This window comes from Miniopterus natalensis, chromosome 16 (genome assembly GCF_054644295.1).
Source record: "Miniopterus natalensis isolate mMinNat1 chromosome 16, mMinNat1.hap1, whole genome shotgun sequence".
Lineage (NCBI taxonomy): Eukaryota > Metazoa > Chordata > Mammalia > Chiroptera > Miniopteridae > Miniopterus > Miniopterus natalensis.
This window is the reverse complement of record NC_142096.1, coordinates 15,812,332-15,834,909: the sequence shown is the minus strand read 5'-3', so window position 1 is coordinate 15,834,909 and position 22,578 is coordinate 15,812,332. Positions and strand designations below refer to the sequence as shown.

Below are 22,578 nucleotides of genomic sequence, written 5' to 3'. Positions count from 1 at the left end.
AATCGCCCGCCGGCGTGGGCTCAGCCAACTGCGGCCCCAGGAAGGTGAGGGTCGCATGTCCTCGGATCTCATCGGGGCGGACAGCAGCTTCCTCAGGAGAGGGGCCATCGACGCTGCAGTGAAACTTGGGTTTCTGCTTTAAGCCAGTTCGGAGGAACGAAAAACAGGACAGTTAGCCACAGTCATCTGCCCCATTTCATTCAGAAAACGACAAGCACCTCGCCAGGCCAACTTCACGTCTTCTCACAATCACATTCTATATTTAATGGAACATGCCTTTTACTAAGAACTTACGATGTTTGAATTAAAATTGTGGTAGTTTTCTTGCATCACGTACATAATGGTTCCAGGTTTGAGTTTCCTGCCCCAACTCCATTGTCCCATAAGCCCTGTTATTCCATCACACGGGGATTATTTTTTTAGGAAGAACACGCCACGCTATAGGACAGATGTACTCACTGGAATTGCTGGTTCATCGCATCCTTCAGCAGAAGTGCCCATAAGCAAGATACTGTGCAAAAGTCTGGTGGCATCTCCCTGTCATGGCTGGGTCACTGCAGGACCTCCCGGGTGGGCAGAGCAACACCACTGCCGTCAGGGCCCGTTCCGCCTCCAGCTGTGGGATGTCTCCCGGGTTCAATCAGGGCCTAGCAGGTGGGCCCACATAAAGCTGGGTTCTAAAGCAGGTCTTTAAAGCCACCCTTTGCCCAGAACGCAATTCCTTCCTTTCTTATCCCAATTTCTACTTTAAATTGACAAAGTAAATACTAAAGACTGTGGCTGGTCAGACTTAAATAACGGCTCTCGGTTTAGACATACGGGGCCATGTGCTGGCCCAGAGACTAGGGCTGGTAGTCACAAAGCAAGGAGAGAAGGGCAGAGTTTTGTTTCACTTGTAAGGTTTAACCCAAATGAAGGAGATTTAAAAACATATGCATACACAAGCAAACAAAACGGAAGCAGACTCACAGATACAGAGAACAGACTAACGTTTGGCAGAAGTAGGGGGCTGGGAGGGCTGGTGAAAATGGTGAAGGGATTAAACGGTACAAATTGGTAATTGCAAAACAGTCATAGGGATGTAAAGTACAGCATAGGGAATATAGCCAATAATATCATAATAACTATGAATGGTGCCAGGTGGGTATTGGAAATATGGGGGGAGATCACTTTGTAAAGCATGATTGTCTTACCACCATGCTGTACACCTGAGACCAATACAAAATGATATTGGATGTAAACTGTAATTGAAAAAAAATTCTCCTGGAAAAAAAGAAAAGCATATAAATTGCAGTTGTTATCAGATTCTTACTACAGTTTCTACTCCTTTCTTGCTAATTCCCTCCAAGCCACATCTAGAGACTGTCTCTCTCCCTGTGGCCCCTTCATTTTTCTGGGCTGCAGTTGACTGATTTGTTTTCCTACCTTCTCCTGGAAAACGGGGTTCGTACCACCTTCAGCCAAGAACAACATTCAATGTCCAGGTCTTTCCTGGCTGAAAATTCCACCGTGGAACAGGTAGCAAATTCTGAGTCTGCGAAGCCTGAAGCCCCAGGAGGGATTCTGCTGCCAATCCCTACAATGCCCCGTTTGAATTGGACAGAACCCTAATTCAGAAGATCCGATCTTTCCAAGACAGACATGAAGGCTCCATTTCAACCTAAATGCAGGTTCTTACAGAGAAATGGTAATTCTCTCTCTGCCCAAAAGTCTAAAATAGGAGTTGAGTACTTTTGTAGCATCACTACTGCTCTGGGCTTTGCCTTCAGAGAATGCAAACCTGAGCTCGGCTGCTGGTAAAACAGAGACGGTCGCTGCACCTGAGGGCCAACCGCTATTAGGCTGGCTGCCAGGAAGCTTTAGGATACGGTTTCCAGATGAAAACAGCATAAACAGCACCTCTGGAGGAGACACACCTTTGTGTCACTGCCATTTGGTCCACGAGAAGCTCTTTGATTTCAAACTAATCATTTCAAGGCTAAACTTCGTGCTTAGGGCCCTCACTTCTTAATTCCAAAGTTAATACCTACTACAGCCTCGTAAACAGTGGCTCTAGAAGACCCTTCTGTTTCTAGTCTAGTGGCGCACCTGTGCTTTATAGGTCGTTGTGGGCTCCAGCTTGTCCACCTGTATTAAATCGTTCAGAATCAACACTGAAATTACAGTGCCACCTGGCATCTTCTTTAGCGATCACAAAACTAAAAAGGGTCTTGAAATGTAGAGAAAATTCTGAGTATAAAGCATCTGTCTTTGACTTTTTTGGCAGAGTCACAAAGGCCAAATCAAATATTTTTATGACTTCTTAGAAAGGTTATTTTATTATTATGCACTGTTACCAGCACGGTGTGTATGCAGAGCCAAACTCATGAAGAAATGTGAATATGTATATTCTTCAGAAAATTTAATCTGGAAGTCTAAACCTTGGAAGCAGTCTTTAATAGCCAGCTCTCCAGTCTGTATTAACAAGGGATCGATCAGTCAACCAATATTTACATTCCAGAAACTATTCTCCGTGCTTGAGATGTACACATGGGAAGAAAAGTTTCCTGCTATCATGGTGTTCCGTTTCTGGCACCGACTTCCTAAAACCCTTGAAATTTCCTAACTGATGAGAGTTATAAATGTCTTTTGTTATGTTAATGAGGTGACTTTTGGAAAGAACAAAAAGATGGAGGCTGGTTGCCAGGTGGCCCAATCATGTAATTAGAGAGAGGATTTGAACTTTCAGTCACACCCCTGACCTCTAGGGAGGAGAGAGAGCTGGAGGTTGGGTCAATCACCAGTGGCCAATGACTTAATCAATCATGCCTATGTAAAAAAGGCCACATAAAAACACAGAAGGATGGGGTTCATGACTTGAGTTGGCTGGAGTTCAGTTGACTCGGGCTGGGCTCTGCTGGGCTTGCCTCCAAGCCATAGCATGGGTCCAGGTCTATTCCACATGTCTCTGGCTGTCCTTGGGCCCGTGGCTACCTGGGGAACGTTTTCTTGGTGAAAGGTAGAAACAAGGGAGCAAGCCTAACTATGCGAGCACATTTCAAACTTCTCCTTGTGTCATGTGCACTAACATCCCATAGGCCAATGAAAATCAGAGTCAAGGGCTTGGGAGATATTTTGCTACCATGGAGAGGAGTGGATATTTTTGTAATTTCCCCATCACCTGGCTTAACCTCCACACACCTTAAGAGGCCTATAAGACCTGCTCAGGTGTTTGTAATTCCACTTCTCCACTCTCATCTCCATCCACTCCTATTGTTGGACTTCACCTTCCAGTTCCTCTTAAACATTGCAAATGCCCAAACCACCATGACCTCATGCCTTCATGTCATGTAATAACTCTCTCCAGTTATCCTGTGTCTGATACATCTCAATTCTTTCCAGGCATGCTTAGGTATTTCTCCTCCCTCGTTATCTGTCCCCTGTACACAACACATTATGAGCACCCCCTTATTGTGTAATAATCGCTTCTCTCTCCATTGCCACGTTGAGCTTGTGTCTTTTCTTTTGTGCATTCCCAGCACCTAGCACAGTGTCTGGCTCTTGGAAACCTCTAAAGGAATGCCTGGCACATAGTAGGTTTATAATCTAGAATAGCTGCTTGTCATATTAGTGACAGCAGCCATATTTGCTATGTAATACTAGCTAATATAACATACATTTTGGGCTCTTACTCAATAAAGTTTATTTCTTGTTCATCTAATAATATAACACAAATGATTATTCACTGGCCTTCCAGAAAGCCATTTTGGTACCCAAACACCTTCCACCTCAGGACTCCACCCTCCTGTAAGGCCTTGGAGTCCTCTGCATTCAGGTGGCAAATGGGAAAGAACCAGGTGCACAGGACATAAATGCTTCTTAGTCCTTTGACTCAGAATTTGCACACATATTTCATTGGTTGAGAACACTTTACGTAGTCCATATTGACAGAATCTGGGCAATGAGCAGCTAATTTGTATTTAAGAAGAACAGAATATAGTTTTGGCTGAAGAAAGCGAATTTTTTCTAACACAGCAGCCAATATGAAATTTTCTGAGACCTCAATAGGAGCGTCTCTTTGGTGATACCGGAGTTAGGGAGATGAGAAATCCAGAGTTTAACCAATTAAGGAGAGAATAGATGGCCAACAACTCCAAGCTAATATACGTCCCTAAGAAGTCACAAAGCAGATGATGGCTTCCAAACATACCTGATATTTCTGCGGTTAGTGGCTACTTTGATAGTCATGAAAAAAATTAAAAAATAAGTCAATGCTAAGGTTTAGAAATGCAGTCCAAGCCACAATCTTTCTGGTAACCATAAATGTCATTGTTCAGTCATCTAGCAACGTGACAGCAAAAACCATCAGCCTGTTTCTTCACTGCCAAGCTTCTGGGTCCTTGGGCTGCTGGGTAAATGGTCACTTTGATCACTCCCATCCTTGAAAGTTATTTTTAGCCATGCAGGTAGAGGTCCAATTCCTTCAGAAACCACCCCAGATAGATATTTCAGGAGGAGGAAAACTTCCCCCAAGCTGTAGAATGTGGACAGAGGGTTACAGCTCCTGCTTGAATCGAACCCAGGTTTCTAGCTTTTCTGTTGCTCCATAATCTCCCGCCTGGTTTGATAAAACATGCTCACACTTGAGAGTGGAATCAGATATAGAACCTGCTGGCGACACTCCAAGAACATGAGCAGGCGGCCAGTGACAAGAGAGATTTAGTTAGCAGGGCTTCCTGAGGCGTCCAAATCTGATAGCTGAAATGTTTATAAAAAGAACTCTTTGTGAAGTTCAACCCTTTCAGCCTCCAAACGTTCCAGTTCACGGGCACAATACAGACACATACACGAGAAAGGACAAGTAAAGTGAAAACACATGAATTTTCTAATAACCCAATTCTCTTCAATCCACCTATTCAATAACTGAGTGCATTCACATACTAGTGATTTCTCATAGTAAGTTGACCTGGTTAACTCTTGTGACATGATTTTTAGGACACGACAGGGGTAGAGTTTCATCAGGATTCACCAAATTTGAACCACATGACAGGACCCTGAAAAATATAAATGTCTGCAGTAATTACACTTCTCTGTTCTGGCTCACTCGGTTAGTTTTGCTTTGTTACCATTCAAGATTCATTTTAGAACTGAAAAATGATAGTTTTACGAATCTGGATTTTGTTATAAAACATCTTTTCATTTAGGGTAATAAAGTTGAACTTCACAACATTAGTCGTAAATATTTTTTAATCAATAAGATAAAATGCAATTAAACAAAGAAACAAGCAAGCAACCAAATATGGTTACTCATGCCAGCATATAATTTTTACTACTTAGCAAGATACAGAGAAGAAAGAAATCACTACTCACACTTATGCAACTATCAATGTTACCAAGACAAGCAAGTCATCTGCCACTCCTGGTAATGCAGTTAACTCACTGTCCCTTTCATTCAGTTTTTAAACTGTCATTGCCTCCCATCTTTCTAAGCATTAGCAACTCTTTCCTTGTCATTTATTCCACATCAGTAATTATGATACTAAAAAGGCAATAGATTATCTTATAAAGTAGAATTTTGCTCTAAATTTTGTGTGTGATTTTACTGTAAAAGATTAAGCTTCTGAGAGAACACTCTTGTTGCAAAATATTTTTCAAACAACATAGAAACGTTAAAGATTAACAGTTAAATGAAATTAACACTTTACTTTAAAAAGCAAAATCTCCCTACAACCTCATATCCAGGAGGTCACCGTGGTTATGTGTCTGGAGTTCATTCATCCCAATTTTTCAATACGGATAAACAGACAGAGCAATAGATAAATAGTGTAACACTATTTTGCCACTTGCTTTTTTCATTTAACAAAGATGTATCCTGTGTCAGCCAAACTCTTAATCAAATTATTCAGTCTGATAATGTAAAACTATTGCAAGTTCACTTTCGTTAATGATAGAGCTATCCTAAAAAGTCTACAATAATGAGGACTTTGTGGGAAAGGAATCCTCTGGACTCTGGGCTTGTCTAGCACAAATGAACCCTTTACATCAGTGTTTCCAACGCCACATCAAATCAGAATGAAAAGTTATGATTTTCTTAAAACCAAATATTTTGGTTCATACCTTGGAAACCTTCATTCTTCATTTGAACAGCCTTCTGGTTGGGGGCAGGCCCAAAGGGATTAAGTCTCGCCTAACTATTCCATCCTAAATTAGTCATCCAAAAGCAGCCCACCCTGTTCCAGCCTTCTGAAGCCCCTATCTGCTACTAGTGTTGCACTAACTCTGGAAAATCAGAAAAACCTCAAACCCAACATGCCACTCTAAAATCATTCTCTCCTCCTCGAGCTTGTCTCGCTTGGCGAAATTACCATTCTTACCCTCTGCGCGTTCCCTTCCCCCCACCTGCCCAACCCATCAGTCATTAAATTCTGCCCACAGTACTTCACATCAGTTCCCAAAGCTGGCTTCTCCTGATTCCTCGCTGCACTGCTGTGGTCCAAACCCTCAGCACCCGAACTTCGGTAACGGGCAGCATCGTATATACAGGGAAGGGGGTTATGAGCTATGGGAGCAAACGAGTCAGGGTTGGAATCCCTTCTTTGCCTCCTGTGTTTGTGTGTATCCTTGGGAACGTTACTTACCTTGCGTGCTTGATCCTTTGTAAAAAAGAAATATTTACCTTAACTTGTAAAAGCCAACTTAATATAAAGTATCTAGAACCGAAGCTAGCAGTACAAGGCTGGTCTTCATTAAATGTCTTTTTCCTTCCTTGATCTCGCCCCACACTAGACTACTGTGTACACGGTAACAAAACTGTGCCTCCAAATAACAAGCCCAATCAGATGGCTCATCTGCGGAAAGACACCCACTGATTTCCTATCGCCTCAGGCTGAAATCTGAACATTTTCACCTAGGATAGCTCTTTCGCAACCTGGTCCAAATGACCTTACCAGCTTCAACTTAGAGCAGGAAGTTAGGAAGCTCCTCTATGCCACGGTGGTCATCTTTTCTCCTCCAGCACCCCAACACATGGCCGAGCCCATGGATATACTCATTAGAAGTGTGCTAGGTGGATGGATGCGCGCACAGAGAGATGGACAAATATGTGAACACATGAATGAATGCATGTATAGGAAGACAAAATTTAAATACCTCCTCCTCATATTCTGAAATACCTAATGAATCTGAATTTGCAAGCTTTCATAAAAGCTGGTCATTTGTTTGGAGGCATCATTCCTGTCTCCCAACGGCTCTGGCTTAAATCTAGAGAAAAATCTTTCCACTGTAGACAGAGTATGTGATTCAACTTAGATTATAAATGAGTCTGTGCTAGGATGGAATGATTCTACAAACATTTACTGAGCAGCTGGCAAGTGCTAAGCACACTGCAGGCAGTCTGAAACCTCTTAAAGAATGCACGCAAGTAATATGGGAGCACAGAGGTTATTAAAGAACTAACTAGAAAAAGGGTGTGTGGTGTCATGATTATCAAGGTTGTCCAGGGGGTTGTGTTGGGGCCCAGGGAAGGCCTCACACAGGAAGAGGAGCCCTAGCTGTTTTGAAGATTGAGTATGAATGTAAGTAGGTCATTTAAACTGGGGTGAAGCAGAAAAGTAGGGTTTTCTAAGTAGAAAAAAAAAAAAGCATGTCAAAGATAAAGAAACGAGAGGGCCTGCAACAAGAGTTTTGCAACTAGTTCATTATAGTTGTAGTTTGGAGAATATGTGGCTAAGAAATATATTTCAAAATAAAGTGGAAAAAGAAATCAGGTTGGAGAATTTGTAGAAACAAAAATGGAAGGATAGTATAAGGCGGGAAACTCTCCAGGTGATCTCATTCATTCCTGTAGCCTAAATACTACCTACATGCACATGACTATTAAACTTCTACCTCCAGTCCTGATACCTCTTCCAAGCTCCAACTCACCTATTTTACACCTCATAGTTATCTCCTAAACTGAACTCTTTATTTTTTAAAATATGTCTTCACTGATTTCAGAGAGGAAGGGAGAGAGGGAGAGAGAAACATCAATGATGAGTCATTGATCGGCTGCCTCCTGCACGCCCCCTACGGGGGATGGAGCCCACAGCCCGGGCATGTGCCCTGACCGGGAATTGAACTGCAATCTCCTGGATCATAGGTCGATGCTCATCCGCTGAGCCACGCTGGCCGGGCTAAACAGAACTCTTTAACCTCTCTACCCAAAGCTGTAATTTCTAGAGGGATCTATGTATCTCCATCCACCTGGTTGGTAGTCTCCATTTCTAGTTAACTGACAAGCCCTGTCAATACCACGAGATTAGACAGTCGTCCACCATCTTTCATTAGACCATAGCAATGTTTTCTCGCCCACTATGATCCCCTCCAATCCATTCTCCACTGTGCAATAATCTCAAAATAGTGGTTCTCAAACTATAGTCCACTGGTCACCTGAGGTGCTTGGTTAAAAAAAAGGAAAGTTCTCAGTCCAGACAACTGAAATAGAATATTTGGGGAAGTCCTCTGAGTCTAGCAGTCAGTGCTTTAATAAGCTCCATTTCCATTGCTTTTTGCCATTAACACTTAAGAATTACCAATATGTGGGGCAGAGGAGCCTAGAGATTAAGAGTAGATACCTTGAGTCAAAATGCCTAGGTCTGAATTCTAGCTGTGTATCCTTGGGCAAATAACTTTTCTGTTCTTCTGTCTCCTCATTTGGACAATAGTGAACTAGCTCTTGGGTTGCTGTGAAAATCAAATGAGTTAAAACATAAGTGGCAGTTTTTATTGCTTCTTACCAATATTTCCGGTTCTCTTCTGTTTCCAAGTACATGGGGATATTGTACTTCTCCACCCCTATGAGATTAAATGTGCTCATGCGATTTACTCAGAGCAATGAAATGTGAATGGAAGTAATGTGTGTCACTTCTGAAGGAAGCTGGAGATGATTCTCCATGTTCTCTCTTCTCTTCTCATGGCAATCATGAAAGTACATGTTGATATGGAAGGGTCCTAGACAGCAGCAGTGTGGAACAGTGAGCCAAGACATAGAGGACAGCTGGCCTGCTCTCTTGTATGAGCAAGAAACAGAGATATCATGTGCTAAGCTCTTGATATGTTAGGGTTTGTTGTTACTGCAGCATAGTGTAGCCCAACCTCACTGGTACAACTTTAAAGCCCTTGGAGTAGGCCCAGCTGATAGAAACTGCTGAAAGACAGGTTCAGAAGAGAAGTTCAACAATGTGGCTCACTGGAAGAGCAATCTTCCCTTCACTAACTTAAAACATACACCAGATCATGTCACTCCTCTGCTGAAAATCTATCAAATGCTTCTCATGAGACTTAAAATCTAAATCACTAACTTGGTGCACACAGCCCTGCTGGCTTGGGTCTCCAGCTTTATCTTGTTCGCTCTCCCATTCACTCTCCTGCCACGTTAACTTCTCTGTTCCTTGAATGTGACAAGCACTTTCCTGATAAAAGGCCTTTGCATGTGACAAGATCTGAGATTGAACTTCTCTCCCACACCTTTTCTCATCTTCATGTGTGAACTTAAATGTCAGGCCCTCAGAGAAGTCTTCCCTGTCTGCCCAATGGAAGCGGATGGTCCTTTGTGCCTCTTCAAAGCCCTGTTTCAGCACCTTTCCTCTGTCTTTCATACTATTCATCACAATTTGAAATTAATTTTGCTTATTTGTTCACTCATTTCCTGTCTTTCTTCAGCTAGAGAGGAAGCTCCATAAAGTCAAGCCACAGCTCTCTTATTCGTGGTTTTATCCTCAGAACTAAAACAGTTCCTGGAATACAGCAAGATTAGTTATGGAAGGTTGGGGTGGGTTGGGTCAGGGGAGGTGGAAAAGAAGGAGGGAGAGTTGCCCTGGAACTAAATGGAAGCCCATCTGAATACACAATACTACCTTAAAATAATGATTCCCCAAATAAATTGAGTTCCTAATAAAAGTGATGAAAGTTCTTAAGATTATTGTCTTTTTTTATGAAATGATACTTTCAGATATGGTATAAACTATAAATTAAGATATAAAAGTATATTTCTGCTAAAATAGGTAAGTCAATAAAAACGCAATTCAAAATCAGATTTTATTACACAGAAATGTACTATAAACACAAAAGTCCTGAATCTGAGTTACACCTTTTATTCTGAACATTTCACTCAATAAAAATCTGATATATTGGGTCCAAGTGATGACACATTCCAAACTAATGAAACTTTCCTGTAGCTTAAATAAACAAACTCAGATCACCAAGTAAAATCAAAGCCAAGTATATCTGCACAACTGAAGAATGATTCGAATGAATTAAAACTTCTAATGGTTTATACTTCATTTATAACAAACTTTGAGGGTCTTTTGAGTGACACCTTATTAGACTGAATTTCCAAGAACCAAATACTAAAACATACAGAATATACTCTCTCTACTCACTTGTTAAAAGACTAAGAAATCTAAGCTACAAAGGTATGAGGTGACTGATGACACACCCCAGTCATTTAAGGAGGAGTTCTCTCACGTGATTCTGGGTCAGGCCATCCTGATGAACCTTGGGCGAGTTTTCCTCTTCACCACTCCTGCTATCTATACTTGGAGTCATAACACCGTAACTAAAAGGGGACAGCAGTTGGTATCTGCTCACTGTCATCTCTCATTCCTGCAAACATGCCAAAAAGCGCTTTGCCTGGACCCCCAAAGGCACACAAGTAGACCCTGGAAGAATCCAGCTTCTGGTGATAACTGACCCCATCTCTACTATTTAAAATAAGCTGTTACTAGACAGATGTTACAGGAAAAAAGAGCATACATTAAGATTATGGTTCTCTTTCACTTCTATTTTCAACAGTAAATAATAGAACCCAAATTTTTCTCATATATCTAGATTTTTCCTTTGTGAACAAAAGATGAATTAGAGTTTAGGGGTTAGAGTCTATTAGTGTCAACCTCATTTCTTCTCTGCCTTCTGGAGTTTTTCAGGCTTTCTTTTTTTAAAAAAAAATACCAGAAGATATATGGCTCTTCAGTCAACCATTCATCAACATTTATTTACCATCGGTCTTGCATTTTCACTGCCATTGCTGTTTGGTGGGTTATAAATGAATGATAAAATTCAAGTCAACTGCTTCTTCTGTTAAGCTTTAGACTACACTTGAATGAATGAATGAATGAATGAATGAATGAATGAATGAATGTTTGAATGCCTGTCTGAAGGAAGCCAGCTCTTGTTTTTCTGGTTAAAACTCAGCTAAGTTTAAGGTGACTTTTAGAAATGCAGTAAAAAGAGTCCACACACATTGTTTTACATTTTTATTTGCTTACAAAAGAGAATGGAAACAGATTTGCAAAAACTTATCTGCATGTACAAAGTAAGCCATGTAGAGAAGGAGGGCAATCCTTGGAGTACCACGGGATAAGTAGTCCATCAAAACTAGATCTGTTTGCATCAGAACTGGTGAAAAGTCATTATTGTACATGTCAAAAACCACTGCAAAACTAAATCTAATTTTAATAGCACCAAATTCAGAAAGGTTCTGTTGTAACGTATGTCCTTGGACAGCAGTGAAACCAGCTACCAAGTAATCTCAGAGTTGGACACATCAATTGAGCAAGAGGTAGTTTCTCCAATAATATCCCTTTTTCTTTTCATCAAGGCCACAGGGGACACAGATAAATGGCATAATCTCAGAATCTCTTTAAATTCCTGTTCTGCTAGGACCCCTTTCCCTTAAAAACAATCATATCTGTCTTGTTGCATTTTAGGACTTGAGATCATCGAACATAGAAAAGTTTCCATAGTTCAATTTTTTTGGGCCAATTTTCCTCTGAGCACTCTTCTGTGGAAAAACCAATAATCTGGCATGTCATTAAAACAGCAAAGAAAAATCAATCCTATGGTATCATAGATTAAGGGGATTTTTTTAATATAATTTTTTGTCAATAATAACAATATCCAAGGAGGAGATTTAGGCTGATGAAACAAGCCCTTAAAAGGTAATATACAAACCACATAATGACATTGTTCTTGAATAAGGTCTCTTAAGAGTTCTTGCAGTTGGTCTTCAATTTCTCGTGAGGCTATCAGATCCCAGAGCCCCACAATTCCATTGCTTCCAGCTCGTCTTGGACAGGAGTGAATTCCGGCTGATCAGGATGGGGAGCTAGAGAGGAAGAGTGGGGTGGGGACTTGATAGGACCCAGAAACCATAAGTTGATATTCTCCCCTCACATGGGTCCACAGAGACATAGATTTGATCATTAAACTACAGAGATATCCTGCTTGGGTAGAAAGCAGTAGCTACCTTTACCCACCACACTGCTTGTTCCTTCCCCAGGAGGTTTCACAGGGTTAGTAAAAGAAGGAAGGGACAGATACATTACAGACATTGTTAGAAAACCAGAGTCACAGCCAACTGATTAAATATTATGTGTTTTATTTACAAACGGAACCCTGAAAACTCAGCAGAATTATGAAAAATAAATTTTAAAAACCGATCACATGTTAAAAGACCATCACCAGGGGGGCGTAAGGGGGGGAGGTGATCAGAGGAAGAATAGAGAGTGGGTGGTCAAGAAGAAAGATGCCCATCAATCTTGTGTGGGGACAGTATAGAGGAGAAGGCACATAGAAGTACTTGTTACTGAGCCTTCACACGGGAGTTTGGGATACATTTTTGGTACACAGTCATATACCTATATCTGAACTGATATGGAACAGTCTGTTTCTATTACATTTGACACATGTGATTTGGTTAAATTCCGGTATTGACATTGTGTGTGTTGGGAGCAAGAAGGGCAAAAGATGTGGCAGTGGGCAGATAGGGAAGCAGGTGAGGCAGGGAAGCAGAGTGCCCACTGTTAGGGGCAGGGGCAGGGGCTGGGTGGTGGTGGTCAACAGGACAGTTCTGTATCCATAGCCAGTTTCCCAGGCCAATGTCATCAGAGTGGAGGAGTTCCACTTCAGTGCTGGTAATCATTGTAAGGGATCAGATCTTAACAAAGGACAGAGAGATTCGAGAAAACAGGGAGGGAAGAGATGAACAGAGAAAAACACATCAGCAAAACTCTGACCACTTCCTCTGGCAAATAAGGTTAAATTTTTCCTAAAGCAGAAAATTTAAATTTATTGACTAATAAGCTCATTGCCTCAAAGCAGTCTCTGAATCTTTCTCTTGATGTTTCCAAGAATGACTATGTTAGAAAATGTCTCATTGCACAATCGGCCAGCATGCAGACTGCAGATGTTTTTAGGGAGCATAGTCTTTTCAGAATCTCAGTCCAGTGGTTAGAAATGAGGCAAGGGACAGCCTGGCCACTTTTGTTTCTTCTTAAAATTATGCATGTGGTGGGCAGGATGCCACCCCAAAGAATCTAGGGGACCCCAGTTATGGGAAAGTTCTAAGTTTGACGTTTCCCCCAAACAGGAGTAAATTTTACAGGACATCATGGCCACACCACAGCAGTAGCATAGAATGAGGGGCCCAAAAGAATATCCGGAACATGTCCCCCAATGACTGCATATGAGATCAGAGGCCAAGTCTGTGAATTGACATTTGGAAGCAAGGAAGACTTAGATGTGCTGTTATTGTGAACTTCCCCTTCCAGTTTTTAAACGGGCAACCTCTAGAGTAATCTGCATTTCATAGAAGATGCCTCTGGAAGTTCAAACCCTGCTTCCCTTGCATATTCCGTCTACTTTTCATAGCACCCCTTCACCGTTATTGTATGAATTATAGTAAAACATTGCTTAAAGCCCACAAGAGGCTGGCACTTACCTCCCACTCCATAGGCAGAACACGAAGAGGGGTCGCAGTATCCAGGCTGGCCAGGAGGACCTTGTGGTCCAGGCACCCCCAGGTGACCTGGTTGACCCCTTGGTCCAGGAGAGCCAGGGGGCCCCGGGCTTCCTGGCCGACTCTCCCCGGCAGGTCCTGAAAAGCAGCCACAATGAAACCAGTAGGTCTTTTACCACCACAGGGTGAGTTTTGAGACCACCAAGTAAACTAACTCTTACAAGAAGCAACCTTACACATCTCGACAATTAGGGCGATCTGCCTCTCCTGACTCATTGATTTCTTCCAAAATTGCATTCACTGGAAAGAGGGTCATACTGGAATCACACGTTTTCCTGGAGGGTAACGCTTTTAATCAGCTCGGAAAACTGGAAAACAACATCTATTCTTTTCTTTCACCTCTTGGCTATTAGAGGAGAAGGAACCATAGCACTCTCAATCTTGTTTTCTTGTATGGAGCCTCAGTTTCCCAGTGTGAATCTAATGTATGGGCGCACAGGTGCGTGCGCGCACGAACACACTCAGTCGCAACCTCATCATCTGTACTGATTTATGGCTCCAGATAATTGAAAAAATTAGTCTGGATCTGAAAAAAATTATCCTGCTTGAGAACAAGAAAAAGTCTAAGATTGTACCCGTCATCCTAATCCAAAAGTTCTTCAGGCTAGTTTATATCAACTGAGAACTTAGATTGTGTGAAAATGGGGATTAAAATTTCTGTGAATTTAAAATGATTGTTAGGCTGTTTTTTTTGTTTTGTTTCTTTATTTTGTTTTTAATGTTTGTTGGTTTTTAGGTGTAGATTCCAAAAGTATTTAAGAGCCATTCTTCAATCAGAAATTAAATTCTTTAACTAGAACTGAAATGTAAATTAGAATCACATTTGAAAAGTGTAGTGGCTCTCAGATATATTCAGTTTCATGTCATCAACATCCACTAAGTGTCCACTCTGGGTAACTCATGAAGCTGGACCAGCAACAGGAGTATTTGCACTCCAAATCAATCTATTGCAGTAGAAATCTCTCCTAAAAAAGTGCTTTCCAAAATAATTATTAGGATGGAAAGAAAAGTCTACAAAGCATTTACTTTGATGTGGCTAAGACTGGAAAATATCCAATAGAATTGCAAACTTAGAATTCTAATAATGTATATGATCATCTGAAGACAATTATAAAAGCACCTAGTAATGGACATAAAACTCAAAACTTTATACAAAACTTACTCAGTGAGACTATCATGGTGGCAGAAACTATCAGTGCCCATCAAATATCCATGTGTTCCTCTAGATCTCAAGCGTCCTCTGCAGGTCAGTTGGAGCTATGCGACTAGTTCCAGCCAGTGAAATACGACAAGTGACTTATGTCATTCCGCATTTAGGAATTTGAGACCTGATCTGCCTCCTCTGTCTTTCTCCTGGAGCCTTTTGTTCCAAATGGGGGGAACCACCTTACATCAAGTTTTGTATAATGAGCATGATATAAATCTCTATGCTGTCAATCCACTAAGCATTTGTTACTGCAGCAACGCCTAGCCTATCCTAACTCAGGCAACCAATAAGATCCCAGAATATGCTGTTAGTTTGGCCTCCTAACAAAATGAATGATACAGTCATTCCAGTTAGGTACAAGGACATAATATGGCCATTTCCTTCACTTTTATATCCAGTGAATATAAAGATTTAAGATTTTCATTTGCAATTTTCTATTAGGTAGGAATATTTACCTGCTGGCCCAGGGGGTCCTCTGGGACCTTGGCTTCCGATGCCTGGATTTCCTTTTTCTCCCTTGATACCAGTTAGACCTGTTTATATTTAAAAAGGAAAAAGAAAGAAAATAAAAAGTTCTCTTTAAAATGAAATCTGGGTAGTCCACTGTATTGGCTTTCAAAAGGACCTCCTAATGAAGACAGTGATGTGGGCTGGCCTGGGCTACAGTTACCATGGGACTTTAAAATTAAATTCTGACACTGGCGACTTTTGCACAACCACAGAGAAGCCTGGTTCTGTTTCTGAGTATGCAGCCTGTATCTGCAACACTGCAAGGTTATCTTCCCCCTTCGTACTGAAGGGGTTCAGCCTGCCAGGAACTGGCCCCTGGCTTCGCACGCACCAGGCCATTTGATGCATGCAGTTGGCACTCCACAAATAACACAATGGAAGTCACAAGTGAACATGTCTAACATTTTCCTTTTGGTCCACCCTGTAATGTATCTGCAAAAGGCATGAATTATAATTAGGCAGCAAAGTTCTGAAGAGCGCGAGTTTCCATTAAAAACTTGGACGCTGCAGGAAAGCCTGTGTTTGATTTGGCTGACTCAGCCCCATAAAAGTCTAAACCTATTCATGTGTCTTTTCCACAGAACAGACTTCTTAGTCCAAATAATTTATAGTGTTATTAACAAACTATACATTTTCACCGGCAAAAAACAAAGGAACATACGCTCTGACACCTCACTGTCTAACAGGTTCTATCACAAGACCGTTGGACAGGTGAGAGCATGCTGCATTCAGGCCCAACCGGTCCAAGAGCATTGCATCAGGCTGGGGTCTGGGCTACCCTGACTCACATCACAGAAGATCCCTAGTGTCTATTTCTCATGTGCAACAATTCTTTGAAATGGCCAACTGTGAAACTACATCTCTATGTAATGACACTTAACAGAGAAATTGTGGGCCAAGAAGGGAACATAAATAAATGAAAATAGCCAATCTGATAGGTGGCAGGCATGCGAGTGATTTAAAATGTTCAGGATTACAAACAACTTTTTTTCCCTTACTAAATGCAGCACATCTTCACTGTAGACAAATTAGAAGACACAATAAGCAAGAGCCCCTGCCCTTGAAAATAATCACTTTTAACAACATCTTGGTTTATAACTTTCAGAAAGAAAGGCATTCATATAGTATTGGCTCTAGAAATAGTTGACCAAAAAAAAAAAAAAAAAGACTCATGAGCCACTAATAGTTTTCTACACTTATGTATAATCATAACCACTACACATGACTGTCCCTTGATTGGAAGCTTTGGTGATTGCTGTGTTCCTTGTGACCAACTCTTGGGACCAAGGCATCCTGGCATCTTTAAAAAAGCCCTCTTCCATGCTATCGGTCCTCAGGGCTACTCCACCCACTGCTCTGCTTCCCCAACACCCATACCTATTGCACGAGGCCTTTGTGGTGTTTTCTGAGCTCAAAAAAGACAGCACAGCAGAAGAGGGCAGGGCACTGAACTCAGAGCTTATGATCTCCTGTTTCTGGCCTAATTCTTCTCTTAGGAACTGATAAGGAAGAGAGTGATTTCTCAAAAGAAAAATACCACTGAATGTGTTTAAAAAGCACTTGACTTACTCAAACTAGTCATCATTTAATGTTCAATTGCTAATCAAATTGTTCAGACAGAAAACCACCCTGAGTATACATCTGCTGGGTATTACCCAATTAACTAAACTAGTAGCTAATCGGTTAATCATTGGAGTGAGCGCTTTTTAGCTAGTGGTGCTCCCTCACTTGTAAACGAGTGTGCCCTGCCTTGCATCTGGGAATTTAGCAGGAACTGCCTCGTCTGTTAGAATCGGAGCCACTTTCCCCACAGGAAACCACGAATTTTTAAAGAATTAGAACACAATAAAACACACCAATGACTAATGCAGGCTGCTCATGATTAACTGCAGGGTGACTCAGAGGCCTGCCATGACCTTCCAGTTCTCAAGGACCAACGTTAACAATGTGGCTTCTCAGTGACTCTCCACAGTAGACGATGCAGGAGCTTGGGCTGAAGAGGACACCCAGGGAAGTACTCTCAGGAGTAACCCCTGACAAGAGTTCCCTGACTTATCCTTTGCTCACCCAAAAAGAAAGCAAAGGGTGGGGAAGATTGAGGAGTAGAAAGTCTAGTTGTTTTAATTTTCTATGGCATGTAGATCTAAAAAAACAAGTGGAATTTGTATTATCTATAATGCAAGAGAGGAAGAGCCTCATGAAAATATTCCAGCCCCTCAAAATGCCCTAAAAATACATTCTAAGGGTACAATTCTATATCATCAGAGAATTTTAGATTTTATTATCCTTGAAGTTATGATCCAACTAGATGTAGACTAATATATAAATATCTGTCCCTTTTTCCCCTTGCGGTTCTGACACTGAAGGAATATCCATATCCATGATCACTGAACTTGGTTATCTTTTTGGGGGATAAAAAAAAACATGTTTAAAATTTAAGTACCTAAGATGAGGACTGAAATTACAGGCTAAGTGCACAGACTGCCGATCTCTAAAAACAGATATGGATATATTTTGATAAGCCTTGTAGGCCTTGATTAAAGGGAGGGAAATCAAATATCCTAAAATGTCAGCTTGTGACTGTCCATGAGGTGATAGAAGACAGTGGAGTCTGGGCACAGTTATTCTTTACAGTCAACATGTAGTCATCACCCATAAGGCCTTCATCTCTTTGTGAGGACCCAAGATGGGGCCACCGGGTGCTGAGATGGGGTCACCAGAGCTAAGTGCCAGCATCCTTTCCACAAGGCACCGGGACTCCCAAGGGCATGGGCGTTCCCTCCTTCTGACATGCCCTTCTCACCTTGGCTGTCTTCGCAACTACTGCTCATGCTTCAAGACCCAACTCAAAGCTTCTCCACAACCATAACAGGCAGGAGCATTAGGAAGTCAAGCAGACAAGAATTATCTGTCTTACTCATGGCTATATCCCCAACACTTCTCTGGAGCCTCCCACATAGTACATAACTAACAAATATATAGTGAGTGAACAAACGGACGGATGACTGAATGAGTTCTTTGCTTCCATATTATCAGCACCTCCTTTGGCACTTATCTCATTGCATTGCTTGTTCTCATGTTCATCTAGTCTGAAATTATGAGCCTGTTGACTGCAGGGATAATCCCCTTTTTATTACTCTAGTGTCAGATCCAAGCAGAGTCTCACGCACAGTAAGGAGATGCCTATAAAACACTGGAAGGCTAACTGAATGACTGAATATTAATATGAGCATGTGGCTGACTGTTAAATGCAAGCATGACCTTGAAGGGTCAACCAACAAAATTCCTTAGGCTGGAGCTTCCTTTTACTTTTACATGCCCAGCTTATGTGAACACTGCTTTTTCTAACGAGTTCCTTGCATGGCAATATGAACTACTAGTGCCTCTTAGAGATGGGTATCATTGACTCCAGTTAAGTTTCACTATCTGCCATTTTTAAAAACGAGCGTAGCTCATATAAAAGATCTTTTTTTTATCAAAATATGATTTAGCTAATATCCTTAGTTTTCTGTGTTTACCAAAAGTATTTAGCATAATCAGAAAGTCTTTTCTATTATGCATCCATTCCTTTTTCCCCCCTTTTTACGACAACTTTTAAGATCTATTTTTTAGATTTCACTCTCATTAAAATCTTAATATCGCATGTACTCTTATTTCTTCTTTTAAAACTTTAAAAAATAGATTTTGCTTTTTTAGAACTTTAGTTCACAGAAATATTAAGTGGAAAGCACAGAGTTCCCATTCGCCCCCTGCCCCTACACTTGCATAGCCTCCCATTATCAACATGTGCCACCAAAGTCGTAAGTTAGCCATGTCCAGTCTTCCTTAAGAGTCTCATTAGAAATGATCACAGGGCTACCTGATTCTCCCTACCCACTAACCTAACACCCGCTAACATTTTCTTCCACTGGTCTACTAAGTGAGAGACCTGTTTGTTTGAGTTCTTCATTGTATTCCCAGTTTCAGGCACATATTAGGCACTCAAATATCTGTCAAACAAGTGGTGAATGAATGAAACATAAAGTCCAAGTGTAGACCTTGACAAACCAAAGATGTGGTTAGTTGGTGTATCAGCTGTGCTTCTAGGTGACCTTATTAAGTGTTGAATGCTAGATGCTGTATATATGAACTTATTTAGTCTTTGCAAAAAGCAAGAAGACAGGCACTAAATTAACCCTAAAAGAAGGCTGTGATACGGAGAGGTTAAGTTGAGCTAGTGAGTAACAGAGCCAAGATTTCAACCCAGCAGGTCAGTGCTGAAGTCTGGGCGCGTAACCACTGCGTTCCCTGCCTCTCTCCACTCTGAGCTGGCTCGCCAGGTGGTGTTTCTAGGCTTGTTGGCTGTAGTGGCTTCCTGAACTGCCTGCTGAAACAGTCTGCACATTTTCTCTGGCCCAAAATCAGCCCTGTGGTCATCACATTTCATCAGCATACTTCCCCGGAATCATACATTTGACCTCTGCTCTGAGCAAGTCTTAGGGCTGATTTTAAAAGGATTTACCCTGCTCACACTGACTACATGTCCAGTGTCTGGTTGGCCCTTGGTTATTGGTTTCCCACTTTTTTTGACCTCTTAGTAGGGAGATTTTTACTAGTATCTTTGCGCTTGGCCACACCAAGCACTCCAGGGTGGACTCTCGTGCTACTCCATGGAGCACAGTCACTCCCACATCAGCCCAGAGATTCTGAGCAACTCCCAGGATTTATGCTCAGACAGATATGCAAGGCCTGGTTAATGCTTCCATTGTAATTCCAAAAAGTCACAGAAACTTTGAGATGAGGCTTCATCTGTGTTATTATATAGTCTGTTGCCTGGGAAATGCTGCTGATAAGTTGCAAGTAGAGTTTGTCTTTCATTCAACGTATGTTTGAATGCCTACTAGGTGGAAGGTACTGAACTGGGTACCTACCTACCAGATGGTAGATTTATTGGACTCAAGTCAACAAGTACTTCTTGCACTTATCCAGGCTCTAATATCTGTCCATGTTTGGCTACAGGATCAGTGCCAGCATGTGAGGCTCCCCGTTTGGGGCTAAGGTGGCCAAGACTGGAAAATACATGGTTGCTGTAAAAGTAAACAAATTTTGCAAACTACCGCTAAGGGTCCCTCTTCCTATTGCCTTTTCATAAGACCACTGGCTATCCAGCACACCTCCATAATGCAGGGCTCAGCCAGGGAAACAGCAACCATTCCAGATTTTTCAGGCAGAGGGAATTTAATATGGGGACTTGGGTACATTAGTAATAGAAAGATGAGTATGAGGAGGCAATCTGTACATTAGCAACAGCAGGAGGCCACTACTGTCACTGGGAGTGCAAGGACAATGGGAAGAGAGAGTGTGAATGGAGCCCAATGCCTATGGCCTTCTGTAGGACCTAGAATGAGAGTGAGACACACAGGGGCTGTAGCTACAACAGGAGTCGCAGAGGAAGCGGGGTGCAACTGAGGGGAGAAATATCCTGACTTCTTCCCTCTTTTCCTCTCCAATCCCCCTAAGTACCTCTCATTGGCTGAGACCGTCCTGGAGCAGAAGGCAAGGAAGTTTGAAAAGAGTGACGCACAGAAAAAACAGAGAGAAGGGCAAACTGCCCAGCCCAGTCCCAGCATCAGGCACTGAGAATCCACGGTCCAAGGCACCCTCCCTGCCTGTGGCAGGTCACCATGTCGCAGGGGAAACAAACAAGTGAGTAGCTGTAATGCAGTGTGAGAATAGCTACAAAATATGAGAGCGCAGAACTGAGCCATCGGTGGGGAGTCACGGATGGCTTTCCAGTATGGCTGACCCTTGACGTGAAGTCCTGAAGAGCAGGCATTAGCCACGTCAGGAAGGGGCAGATAGAACCCACGCACAGAGGTCTGCAGGAGCGAGACCAGGGCCCGCCTGGGGAAGCAGCTGGGCGTGGCTTCGGCAGCTGCAGGCTGGGGTGTGGGAGGGGAAGGGGCCGGGCTAGGCCCCCGTACGACAAGCTCTGTGTATCACACTAAGGAGTTTGGATATGGCCCTCTTTCAATACCTGCTACCTACGTTTTTTTTGTTTCTAACTTCATACACTTTTTCTTAAAGAAGTCCTAACTGTTTAAGCTTCAGGTCCCATTAAGCTTGGATCTGCCCCCGCTGGGTGCAACCAAGCAGTACAATTAGTTAAAAGGGACTGGAATCCTGCAAAGCTTAACGCAACCAATAAACACTGTGTTAGTCCCAAGGAAAAGCCAGAGGAAAAGGCGTTGAACCCAATTTCTACCCCGTGGTCAAAGGAACCTACTAATCAGATCAGAACAAGACAATAGAATATTTTACACATTAGGTTTGTACCATAGTAACGGAGGCAGCATGTCCTTTGGTCTTTTGACCACAGCCAGGTAAAGTGGACACACTGACATGTGGGCAGGGAGGAGGGAAATGAAGGAGGGACAGTGGAGGGTGTAGAGCAGGAGGCAGGGAGGAAAGAAGGCCGTGGGTGCACCGCTCATGCACGCGCACCAAACCCCTGCATCCACTTACAGGTCGCCTGCCCACAACTACAGGTGCACGGCAAACAGGAACAGGGATTAGATGGCGCCCCAGGAATCCTGCCCTTTCACCACTATTTTCGCCCGATACTACGATGTCACGGGGGCATAAGAAGAATGTCAGGCCAAATGCAAATCTATCACTTCCAGTTCCAAAATTACGATTGCCCCTCCTTAAACACCATTATATTATGTCCAGCATTGACTGTTAGGAAAAATATAAATAATTCAAAGTTAGCAGGAAAATGAGCCAATTTCTATGGCTTGAAAAATGATCGTTTCAGGTTCAGAATAAATATTCAACCAGTCGATGATCGTTAACTTAGAGGTTGGCCTGGTGGTCATTTCTTGTAGAATTGAAAAGCGATATGCTCTCTACTTTTGGAAAAGAGAGTTATGTCAGAGCATTGGGATAAGGTCAGGGTCTGCAGAGTTTAAAACAAAATGTGTTATGACCAACAGCCCTTTGTACTAAGCATGAAGAATCCACTATTAAAATAAATACATCTTACATGTAGGATCCTTGTTTTTCCAAA

At 42.1% G+C, this 22,578-nt stretch overlaps 1 protein-coding gene across 3 annotated transcripts in view; it reads right to left on the bottom strand.

The window, feature by feature from the left end:
* Positions 1-10,039: 10,039 nt before the first annotated feature.
* Positions 10,040-22,578, bottom strand: part of COL14A1 (collagen type XIV alpha 1 chain) — a 158,824-nt gene continuing 146,285 nt past the window's right edge. For 2 of the 3 annotated variants that reach the window (XM_016207753.2, XM_016207755.2), the window contains exons 46-48: positions 15,476-15,553; positions 13,736-13,891; positions 10,040-12,121 (exon numbers count right to left, since the gene is read on the bottom strand). In XM_016207753.2, coding sequence (XP_016063239.1) covers positions 12,042-12,121; positions 13,736-13,891; positions 15,476-15,553 — 314 coding nt within the window. In that variant the 3' untranslated portion in view covers positions 10,040-12,041. Of the gene's footprint in view, positions 12,122-12,377; positions 12,953-13,735; positions 13,892-15,475; positions 15,554-22,578 lie in introns of those variants that run through there. The other variant, XM_016207756.2, reaches the window with a different exon arrangement.